Source organism: Poecile atricapillus, chromosome 16, assembly GCF_030490865.1.
Source record: "Poecile atricapillus isolate bPoeAtr1 chromosome 16, bPoeAtr1.hap1, whole genome shotgun sequence".
NCBI lineage: Eukaryota > Metazoa > Chordata > Aves > Passeriformes > Paridae > Poecile > Poecile atricapillus.
Genome location: NC_081264.1, coordinates 1,565,362 through 1,577,385, shown reverse-complemented (window position 1 = coordinate 1,577,385; position 12,024 = coordinate 1,565,362). Strand labels below are relative to the sequence as shown.

Genomic DNA, 12,024 nt, shown 5'->3' with positions numbered 1-12,024 from the left:
GGGAAACATCAGCTCTGGCCTGGACACGGATGTGACAAACCCAGGATTAATCTGGAGTGTTGGTTAGAGGCCAGCCTTGCTCTGCAATACTTCATGGCTGTTTCACACAAGGTGTTTCCTTTCTCTTTTCCAGGTTCTGTCCCCTCTCTCGGATTCCATCCTGGCAGAGAAGACAGTGATCGTTCTGGATGACCGGGTGACCATCTCAGAGCTGGGGGTGCAGCTGGTGTCAGGCTTGTCTGTGTCCTTCCAAAGCAGCAAAGGAAATAAGAGAGCCCTCGTTGCTACCACCTCTGCCCACGACATCCTGCGCAGCCCCAAACAGGTACAAAAGAATACATCAAATTATTGATGTGTTCCCTCTGCTCTGCCAGAGTCATTTGCTGGAAATTTTAGGCAGCAGCTGTAATGACCATGTGGCTGTGAAAAGCAGCCACTTCTCGTAGTAAAGTTCATTTTCCTCACCAACCCCACGGTGCCAAGAGCCCTTCACAGGGACCTTTAAACTCTCTGGGGACCTGCACAGCACAGGGAAAGGGATGGACGTGTCTGGGAGTGCACAGTGCCAAGCAAAGCACGGATGTGCCACAAAAACCACTTTTGCTGGGGGAAAATACAGCCTGGCTGGGCAAGCAGAGCTGGGAATGCCGTTCCTTAATAGTCTCACAAAGTCAGCTCAGCCAAAACCACCTCTGGCTGCAGGTACAGAAGTTTTTCACAACTTTTTTTTTTTTTTTTTGCTGAAAACTGATGAATTTGTGCTTACTTTGAACCATATAGTCTGAGGAATTAAACAGCTTTTAATGAGACCACAGAGTGAATTCTGTATGTGGTTTTTGAATAGATTGTATAGAATTGTGGTCCTACATCAGTGCACAAAAGTGTAACTCTATTTTTTGCACTAGCAATTCTCAGTAAGAAGACAAATTGGTTTGGTCAAAACATAAGAATTGTGTTTTTTATGACTGTTTCTATAGTTCCCAGGAAAAACCACAATCACTTTTGCCTATTGCAAGTCCAGAATATTTGAAAGCATGACAGAAAAGACAAAATACTGCACTGAGATGTGTTCTCCCAGTTTGTTCCATGGGCTGGATGGGCTCATTGGCCTGACACATTCCAGCTCTGCTCTTTCTATTACACACAGCACTGGAACTGCAGCATTAGAGAAATTCTCCAAAAGAATTGGGGAAAAAAGTCCTTTATAAACCTAATTGACTGTGATGCTGGAAATATGATTATTTTCATCACGAGGTTCTGGCATTCAAAAGAGGCTTCTCACTTCAGACTGAGAAAAAAGAATCATCAGTTGTTTTTTCCAGCATTTTTATTAAATTTATCTGAGTGTTTCTTTGATAGTTCCTGAAGGTGAGGTAAATGCCTCAATGGTCTAGAGAACACAAGCCTGCAAGAAAATGAGAAGCAGAGTAGACATTTCCATTTTCTTTAAAAAAACCAAACCAAAAAGAGACCCCAAAGCAAAACTCAGAGTTTTTTTTCAGAGTTTAACAACGAAGTGTCTGATTTGTGCTCTCTCTCTCTCGTATTTTCTTCCCCTCATCCTCTCCAGGAGGCCGTGGTGAGTGCCTGGGTTTTGTTCAGCGACGGGTCGGTGACGCCCTTGGACATCTACGACTCCAAGGACTTCTCCATCTCCATCACGTCCCTGGATGAGATGGTGGTGTCCTCCCAGCAGAGCCTTCAGTCCCTCTGGCCCGTCGTGGTGGCCGAAGGGGACGGGCAGGGGCCTCTGATTAAAATCGAGATGGTCATCAGCGAGACCTGCCAGAAAACCAAGCGCAAGAGCGTCCTGGCTGTCGGGAAAGGAAACGTCAAGGTGAAGTTTGGCCAGAAAGATCTGGACCAAAAAGGGAGCACCAACGACATCGATGACCTGGAGAAAGATTTCAAAAGCCACGCAGGCAACGCTATAGAGAAAGCTGCAGAACAAGAGAGGACAGCACAAGACTGGTCCAAAAACCACGAGGATGTGTCCGGTCCTGAGGACAATGCAAACAAAAGCACAACTTTCATATCTCCCGTTGATCAGGAGTCCCTGGAGGATGGCCAGCTTCAAAACAACCCAACTGCCTTCACAGGTTTCCCTACACAAGTAGAAATTCCAGGAGAAAACAATCCCAGCGATCTCTCATTGACTTCCAGAGGATTGACAGACCTGGAGATCGGCATGTACGCGCTGCTCTGTGTTTTCTGCTTGGCAATCTTGGTCTTTTTGATTAACTGTGTGGCATTTGCTTGGAAGTACAGGCACAAAAGGTTTGCTGTGAGTGAGCAAGGCAACATCCCCCATTCCCATGACTGGGTCTGGCTTGGAAATGAGGTGGAGCTCCTGGAAAACCCAGTGGACATTTCGCTCCCGTCGGAGGAGTGCACTACCATGATTGACAGAGGGATGCAGTTTGAAGAAAGCAACTTTCTCCTTAATGGGAGTTCTCAGAAGACTCTTCACAATCATATCCTCAGATCTTCTGAGTACCTTTGTGAAAAAGAAGTTAAAAGTGAACCTATAAATCCTTCTGGGCCAAAGCAGAAGCGAGTAAAGTTCACTTCATATACAACAATACTGCCGGAGGATGGAGGCCCCTACACCAACTCAATTCTATTTGACAGTGATGATAATATTAAATGGGTATGCCAAGATATGAATCTTGGCGATTCCAAGGAACTTAGGGACTATATGGAAAGACTGCAAGACAATATGTAAAACTACTTTCTTATGTTTGTAATCACCTTTATGCCTTCTGTTTATGGATGGTGGAGCAGTCAGTCCAGTCAGCAATAGGAACAAGACAGTCCAACCCTGGAGGTACTGAGATGATAACCTGATATCAGAGAGCAGGTCCAAGAGGCTGGCTGAGTTAATCCTGTTTCACCACAAACCAGGATGTGCCCCTAAAACAGCTCCCTGTAGGTGTTGGAGGTGTCACACACACGATGGCTGTTTTTGTATACTGCCTGGTACTAGCAAAATGCTAATCCAACTGCGCTCCGGCTCACAGGAGACTTCATTTGTTTGCCATCTCTCATGATAAATGGTAAATCAGAAAAGAAAGGGATGTTTGTTTGCATTGATTTTTTCTAGTCGTCGTCCTTTGTAAAGCACAGTGGACATTTCTTGCTTACAGCCTGAGAGGAGGCTCACGGAAAAAGGGATCGGAATGAATCTCATTTTATTGCCTATGTGCAATGCAGCCAACTAGTCTTATTATTTTTTACAGATATAAAAACCCCCATGTGGTTAATTTCTTCTTATATTGTTTGTGAATTTTATTTGACTTAGGGAACATTAAATATTTTATTTGAAGGGGTTTGATTTTTTTTTTTTTTTTTTTTGGTTGTACCAAAGTGTAGTACAGTAATATTTATAATGATTTGAGTTTTTTATTCATCTGCTTCAGCCCCCCAGAGATACCTCCTTCATTGCTGGTTATCTTCCTCCTTTCCATATGGGTCGTTAGTATTTGAAACATAGAAAGGAATTAAAACTCTTACTGGGAAAGGGTTGTGTCTTCTTACAGGGAACTGTAAATATAATAATAAACCCTGGAAAATAAAAATCAAGGAGTAGCCCCGGGTTCACTTTTGTCATTGCAAATATGAAAAAAATAACCTGTAAAAAAAAAACCCAGCACATTCTTCAAAGGGAAATGCTTTGCTGAAACAGTAGCTTGGCTGACAAGACATTTTATTGTCTGAGAAAGTCAAATGTGGTATTGAAACATAAAATAGGGAGGAAATTTCCCAGGAAATGAGCAAAGCTTGGAGTCACTGTCACGCTGTACCAGTGAATCCATTGGTGGTAGAGTTCAGCAGGCCAGAGAAGTTCATGCTCAACAGCCCCAGAACTTGTCTAAAACATCTAAAATGCCACGAAGGCATTAAAGAGAAAAACTTTCCACCATGGTTCATTAAAAAGAAAAGCCACGTTGGGTCTGCAGTCACACAAGGAACTATCCAATTTTATCAAGGGAAACATGCTGGAAGTTCAAAGCTGCCATTTCATGTGTATCACATGTATTTTTTTACTGAAGGATGACTGAGATAAGTTGAAAATTACAATTAGGAAAAACCTGAATCCACAGAATATTTAAACCCCCCCCAGTAAAGCACACGTTCTTGTGATGGATCCTGTGCAATAACCACAAGAGCCAAATGACAGCTGCCTTACAAACTGGAGTTCCCATCTTTTAGGTAGATCAAAGCAAGATTGGAATTTGTACTTCAGTGGTGATACTCAAACAAAGCAGAAAATTGGGAAATTCTGAGTTTGGGTCCTAATTCACAACCGGGAGCATATTTAATGTAACTTGTGCAAAATACAGGAATTTTAACACTGAGATGAAAAGTGAGGACACCAGACTTATATAAGTGAGTAGAGACTTACTTTTGCTGGCACTGAAGTGCACAGGGAAGGGATGGCATCTGTTCTAATCTAATTTGGAGGAGAGAAAATAATAGAGCACAGATTCTGTTTCATAAGGGATGCAGCACTTGTGTGTCAGATGAAGTCTTGGGTTGTTTAACAAATGTTCTCTCCCCTCTCAATGATCCAGGAAATAAGGAAAGCTGAATTCCTGCAATGATCATTGTAACTAACAAAAAACCAAACCCTTTTGTAGAATTTAACTTCTCTTCCCAATGTGTTATTTTGTATTTGGCCCAACCAGAGAGCAGAACAAAAAAAACCCTATTTACTGTTGTTTGCACATTATAAACTGACCACAAATTGATTTAGTCTTGAAATCAAACCAAGCTGCTGCTGGCAGGTGCAGAGGGCAAAGAGCCCAGCTGAGCCTGAGTGCAAACCTCTCTGTGTGCTGTGGTCTCACAGCAGAGCACGGAGCCATTTCCTCATGGAAACCTTTCCCTCCATTGCTCTGAGCTCCATTTCCTCATGGAAACCTTTCCTTCCTTCCCACTGAGCTCCATTTCCTCATGGAAACCTTTCCTTCCTTCTCACTGAGCTCCATTTCCTCATGGAAACCTTTCCTTCCATTCCTGCTGAGCTCCATTTCCTCATGGAAACCTTTCCCTCCATTGCTCTGAGCTCCATTTCCTCATGGAAACCTTTCCTTCCATTGCTCTGAGCTCCATTTCCTCATGGAAACCTTTCCTTCCTTCCCACTGAGCTCCATTTCCTCATGGAAACCTTTCCTTCCATTCCTGCTGAGCTCCATTTCCTCATGGAAACCTTTCCCTCCATTCCTGCTGAGCTCCATTTCCTCATGGAAACCTTTCCTTCCTTCTCACTGAGCTCCATTTCCTCATGGAAACCTTTCCCTCCATTGCTCTCAGCTCCATTTCCTCATGGAAACCTTTCCTTCCATTCCTGCTGAGCTCCATTTCCTCATGGAAACCTTTCCTTCCTTCCCACTGAGCTCCATTTCCTCATGGAAACCTTTCCTTCCATTGCTCTGAGCTCCATTTCCTCATGGAAACCTTTCCCTCCATTGCTCTGAGCTCCATTTCCTCATGGAAACCTTTCCTTCCATTCCTGCTGAGCTCCATTTCCTCATGGAAACCTTTCCCTCCATTGCTCTGAGCTCCATTTCCTCATGGAAACCTTTCCTTCCTTCTCACTGAGCTCCATTTCCTCATGGAAACCTTTCCTTCCATTGCTCTGAGCTCCATTTCCTCATGGAAACCTTTCCTTCCTTCTCACTGAGCTCCATTTCCTCATGGAAACCTTTCCTTCCTTCTCACTGAGCTCCATTTCCTCATGGAAACCTTTCCTTCCTTCTCACTGAGCTCCATTTCCTCATGGAAACCTTTCCTTCCTTCCCACTGAGCTCCATTTCCTCATGGAAACCTTTCCTTCCATTCCTGCTGAGCTCCAAAAACCCCAATCCCCAAATCTTGCAATGGGGGGGAAAAGAAAGATCTGCAGGTTCACAAATTTTCTTTTTCTTTTCCATCACGTGTCATTACATGAAAGCTCTTACATGGAAAATGGCAATACAACCATGGAAAAAAAGCAATATAAAAAAAAGAAAAGAAGTGGGAAGAGAGAACTCTCTATTTCCAGTAAAACTGGGCTAACACCAATAAAGTGGAGTTATTCTGGATTTATCCTGCTTTGAGCATTTACGCTGCTTCTCGTAAGATGAAAGGAAAATATATTCAACATGAATATATTTGATGCAAAACAGCTCTGAGTTGATCAGTTCCTTTTAAATTAAATATCTCAAATTTTAATTTCAAAATGATGGCATACTCTAAATTTAAGTAAATTAAATTCTGAATTATTTTAAACACCCCCCCCCCCCCCCCCATTTTCCCATTCACCTAAATATTTTTCAGTGACGCTGTTAAATCCAATATTTTATTCATGGATTATAGAAAATTCCACTTTGCTGTTAACTGAACAGCATTTACACATTGATAAAAGAGTCTCTGCTTTTGAGAGAACAAAGCAATGGTAGCCAAGTGATCAAAAGGCACAAAATGTATGTATGTAAGTATGTATGCAGGAAAGTAGAATTGCCTGAAAAATAGGAACTGTTCTGTCCAATTAATTAGCATTAATTATGCTTCAGTAGGTGCCTAGGGAAGCAATACCTGTAATTTAATACCAAACAAACATCCTCTCTTACTTTGGACCCTGGGGGCTCTGGAGGTGTGAACTCATCCCTGGGGGACCCCCAGGAACAGCCCCGTGAGCACAGGGGGGCAGGGGCTGCCAGCCCTGAGCCCCTGCCAGCCTGAGCCAGGGGGGCAGAGAGCAGGGAGGAGCAGCTGCAGCTTCTCAAGTGTGCAGAACTTTTTGTTTAATTCATCCCCAGTGCCCAGCTCTGGGGCTGTGCCCCTTCCTCACCCCCTGGGGACCCTTCCTCACCCCTGGGGATGTGCCCTTCCCATCCCTTAGGGACCCTGCCCCATTCCTGGGGCTGGCTGGGACCCTTCCTCATCCCTTAGGGACCTTTCCCCACCCTTTAGAGACCCTGCCCCATCCCTTAGAGACCCTTCCTCACCCTTTAGAGACCCTGCCCCATCCTTTAGGGACCCTTCCTCACCCCTTGGGGACCCTTCCTCACCCCTTAGGGACCCTTCCCCACCCTTTAGAGACCCTGCCCCATTCTGGGGATGGCTGGGACCCTTTCCATCCCTTAGGGACCCTGCCCCACCCTTTAGGGACCCTTCCTCACCCTTTAGGGACCCTGCCCCATCCTTTAGGGACCCTTCCTCACCCCTTGGGGACCCTGCCCCACCCTTTAGGGACCCTGCCCCACCCTTTAGGGACCCTGCCCCACCCCTGGGGCTGGCTGGGACCCTGCCCCACCCCTGGGGCTGGCTGGGACCCTGCCCCACTCTCCTCCCACGTTCATGTTTGGAGCTGCTGGTTCTTAACTCATCTTGGGGAATGTACAACAAGACCTTACAGCCATACACCGTGCAAAGAGTCCATTATAAAATGGAGAAAACCCTTGTATTGCAAGGTGGAATTAAACCCCTCCGAATGAAATGCTGATTTTTCATAGCGGATGTGCTCTTTTATGGAATATAAATCATGTGCACTACATTGAAATACACGATAGTGTATGTAATGCATACATTAACTGCTGAATTATAACACTGGATATGTATATACATCACACCCCAGATATTTATACAATATAATAAGTCTTAGATGTATAACATAATGAATTCTGTACAAAATAAACTGTAAGTTAAGACAATGAAACAGAACTTTTATATCTGTGTAATTTGTATGCTGATTAAGTTATTCAAGCTTCAGTTTTCATCTTTTAATGTGCCCTTTAAAAAAGATACTTATTTTCTATAGGCAGATGTCTGAAATAAAGACTTGAGTCTTCAGAAGAGAAGCAAATGAAAGACTGAAAGAAACAGATTTTGCTGGAGAAATAAACCTAATGTTCACCTGGTTGCTTTTTTTTTTTTTTAAGGCTGCCTAAAGGATTTTGTGTTCCTGCTGCTCAGGGTGAGCTGCTGGCTGGGATGAGGGTGATGTCCCCTGCCAGGTGAGCAGGAACCAGCACAGCCAGCAGTGTGGGCATTTCTCGTGTGTCTCCTTCCCCAAAGCAACACAAATCCCTGAATTTCACAGCCAAGCGCTCCCTCCAAAGGCTGCTCCAGCTCTGTCCTCCTTCCCCTGCACCAGGAGCGAAGAGTGAACATCCCAAATGGGCAGGGAACACGCTCAGGTGCAAAGGAAAAGGTGACAAACCAAACCTGTCCCTTGAGCTCTCCAGTGGGAATCACCACAGCTCAGACTTTGGATTCTTCTGGATTCTCTAAAGTTCCCTTTAGACTCCAAGAGCCTCAAAATTCCTGAGTGACCACTGACCACGGTGTAAGAGCTGCAGGAAAGTCTTGCTAATGCTAAAAAAGGGAATTTGAGCCTCAGTTTTTCGCTCCAGGTGTTGGAAATTCTGGCAGAGCCAGAAACCCAGAGCTCCTGGCAGCTCAGCAATTCCTCCAGGCACTGGGAATCAGCCTCAGGAGGTGCCTCCTTCATCCTTTTGCTGGTTCCAGCTGACCCACACCTGAGATCAAAGCCACTGCCAAGCCAAGGGCTGCCTTTGCATAATGGGAGCAATTTCACAGCACCTGAATGATTTAATGAGCACTATTGGAATTTCTAATGTACTGAAATGTGTTTTTATATAGAGTCTATTGGACAAATGGATTGAAAAATGTGATTTAGGAAGTTCCTCAGAGAACCAATTCTTTGGGCACAGATTCCAGTCGGTCCCCACTTGGTGTTCTAAACACTGAAATAAGAAATGTTTCCTATAAATGACACTTTTTGTGTCCTGGCAGTTCTGCTTGGCCCCTGTTTGGCCACTGCTGGGACACCCCATCCCCATAGCAGCATCTCAGGGCTGCCAGTGGCTTTTCTCACACCCAGAGTTCTGTTCAGGATAACTGAAAGTATCAAAATCTTTTAGAGAAAAGCTGTCATTAGTTATATTTTATCCAAACACACACTGAGCTGCCCAAAACACCTGACAAGGGGTGCATTGGAACTACCAATACCTGGAAATAATTACCTGTGCACTGGAAATAATTACCTGCATTGATGTGGGAGAGAAACAGCCCAACAAACACAAGTGTGTTTTTCCTTCCAAAAACTGGAGCCCTGAGGATTTGGCAGGCAGGAGACCTGCAGAGTGGTATTTGTCACAAATTAAATAGGCCAAATCCTGAAGGCTGCCTCAGCTGAAACTCCCACTGCTCTTGTTAGAGCTGGACTGAGCTGGGACAGACGATTCCAGCGGGGTTTGGCTCCTGAGGCTGGGGAAGTGCTGGTGTTGCACAGCCCCAGCCCCTTCTGCAGCACCTCCAGCTGCTTCCAGAGAGCCCCAAATGCTGCCCAGAGCTCCTGGGGCTGGGACACTGCAGGGTTTGTCAGGCTCAGGAGATTCTGGGCACTGAAAGCACAGCCAGAGTGAAAAATCAGCAATTCTGCACTCTCCCCATGCTGTCCTTGCAGAATAACTTTGAATTCCTTTCCCTTTCCATTCCAGCGATCCATTTGGCCAGTTACTGCAAAAGTTTGGTTACTGAGGGAATAAAATGGAGCTCTTATGGAGAGAGGCAGCTGGCTTAAGAAATTAAAGCAAAGTGGGTGATGTTTTGAGACCTGTTCTGAAGCTCTCAGAGGGCATCAGAGTGTTACTTGCTTCCAAAAACATATGTATCAGCATCAGGATTTCCAAACCAATGCAGATGAAGCCTTGTCTCATTCCTTCTGATAATCCTGGGTTAGTCTATTTAAAAAACAATGGGATCTGATGATACAAAAGCCAAATAAGGAGCTTAGGATTTAGTGGAAATGAAGAATGGATATTTTTAATCCTCCAATTTAAACCTGTGGTAGGCAGAGAAGAATACACTCTTTATACCATGGAATTATCTGTAGGAATTTTTTCTTTAATCAGTATGGTTTTTAAATGAAAAGTCCTCAGCCATTTCAGCAAAGACTGGTGCCACTGAGTGATGATCACGGTGTGATGGTGCCACAGAAAACAAAACCCAGGGCACACACACACACACACACACACACACTCCCATGGTGTGGCTCTTTGTTTCTTGGTCTCTGCCTAAACTGATGTTATTTCAGCGTCCTGAAGGTCCCTGTGTGTGACACAAGAACAGCAGAAAAGTCAGGATTCAGAGAGAAAAAAAATCCAACCTGAGAACTGCTGCTGGCTCCTGGCAGTGGCCACCAAGCCCTGACCCAAAGCAGGGTGAGGGGGGTCAGTAAAGGACCCCAAAGCTGCAGCAGGGTGAGGGGGGTCAGTAAAAAGCCCCAAAGCTGCAGCAGGGTGAGGGGGGCCAGTAAAGGACCCCAAAGCTGCAGCAGGGTGAGGGGGGTCAGTAAAAAGCCCCAAAGCTGCAGCAGGGTGAGGGGGGTCAGTAAAGGACCCCAAAGCTGCAGCAGGGTGAGGGGGGTCAGTAAAGGACCCCAAAGCTGCAGCAGGGTGAGGGGGGTCAGTAAAGGACCCCAAAGCTGCAGCAGGGTTTGTGCAGTGCCAGCTCTGTCACAGCAACCTGCAAAGCCAGTCTGCAGCAGGGCTGGGGAAATACAGGCTGTGCCTCAGCACAGAAATGCAGTTGCTGCTCCTCTCCTCCTGTGAAAGCCTGGAGGGGCAGCCTCTTGTCCAGCTTTACTGGAAATAAACTCAGAAAGTGAGGAATGGTGGTGTGAGGTGCCTGTGTTCACTCTCAGAGCTGGCCTGTGCAGGACAGAGCTGTTCGAGCTCTGTTCTGGCTTTCAGCCATCTCTAATGCATCGTTGGAACTTAACAAATGCTTTAAAAGCACCACCACACACATCACATCACCAAAAGGCAGACTAGCAAAAGATTTCAGGCTTTTAGGGCTTGTGCCAGAAGAACCTGAGCACATTGCTAAAGCCATTTAATTTGCTGCCCCACAGAAGCTGCTTTCCTCTAGGTCAGGCTCCTAAAAGCCAATGTTTCCCAGGACATCCCCTAATTTGACAGGAGTTCACCCTCTCTGGCTGTGTTTCCTTCCACTGACACACCCAGCAGAGAGAGCATCAGCAAGGGGAGCTGGCAGGGTTCCCAGCAGCTGAAATAATTCCTGATATTCTCCCATAGGCAGGAGCTGGGCATCCCAGGGCACTCACCTGTGCACAGGGGGACAACAAACCCTGCCCAAAGCACAGAAACCTCCTGTGCTGCTGAGAAACAACCCACAAAGCAGCCAGGCCCTCCTTTCCGAGTTTCTCAGGCACCCAGGAGCCAGCCAGGCATCCCTGAGGCTCTGCTTCTGCTTGGAACAAAGTTCATTCCAGGGAGGACACTTGGCTCAGTGATTCTGAGGCAAACACACAAATTCTCACAAATTCCTGAGAATTTGTGCTCACAAATTCTGAGCACAGCCAGGATCCACAGCTGTCCCTGACTCTGTGTCTTCCCTTGCTGTGCCCTTGGTCACTGGAACTCACGAGGATGTATTTAAATGAGAATTCCAGTGATCTGAGGCAGCTCTGTGCATAGCAAGAACCCAAAAACCAGGAGTGTGCTGGGGTTTGGAAAGGAGCTGCTTCCCTTTGCTTGCCAGGAGCTGGCAGTGTCCCTGCCCTGAGACACTCCTGGGGCTGCCTCCGCCTTCCACCGTTTTTAAAGATGAAATTTTTGATGTGGCCTCATACGAGCCCTTGGGACCATCCAAACTGATCATTAATTTGGATTTATTCCCTACAATTAATCCCCTGCTGCTTATGCTCACAGGTTGTTGTTTTAGCAAGGACTCTTCCCTGGGAGAAATCCCCCTCTCCCTAAGAGCTGGGGTAGTCTCTAACAAACAACATCCCTCAGATTCAAAAACTCAAGCCAGAGGACAGGTTGTGCTAGGAAAGCTGCTGTGACTCACATTTAAATGCCTCATATTTGCAGGTTATGTAGCTTTCAGGTGTTTCTGCAGTTAAAGGATTGGCAATTTCCATGGACTTGAAGGAAAGGGAAAAAAAAAAAAATAAAAAATTCCTGCCATCATTTTTGGAAATTCTTT

At 45.6% G+C, this 12,024-nt stretch overlaps 1 protein-coding gene and 1 long non-coding RNA gene across 2 annotated transcripts in view; one reads left to right on the top strand and one right to left on the bottom strand.

Moving 5' to 3' along the window:
* TMEM132B (transmembrane protein 132B) overlaps positions 1-3,474 on the top strand; it is a 213,454-nt gene extending 209,980 nt beyond the window's left edge. The window contains exons 8-9 of the mRNA XM_058851528.1: positions 134-325; positions 1,571-3,474. Coding sequence (XP_058707511.1) covers positions 134-325; positions 1,571-2,725 — 1,347 coding nt within the window. The 3' untranslated portion in view covers positions 2,726-3,474. The remainder of the gene's footprint in view (positions 1-133; positions 326-1,570) is intronic.
* LOC131585391 (uncharacterized) overlaps positions 212-12,024 on the bottom strand; it is a 74,290-nt gene continuing 62,477 nt past the window's right edge. The window contains exon 3 of the long non-coding RNA XR_009278938.1: positions 212-307. This is a non-coding gene — a long non-coding RNA (uncharacterized LOC131585391). The remainder of the gene's footprint in view (positions 308-12,024) is intronic.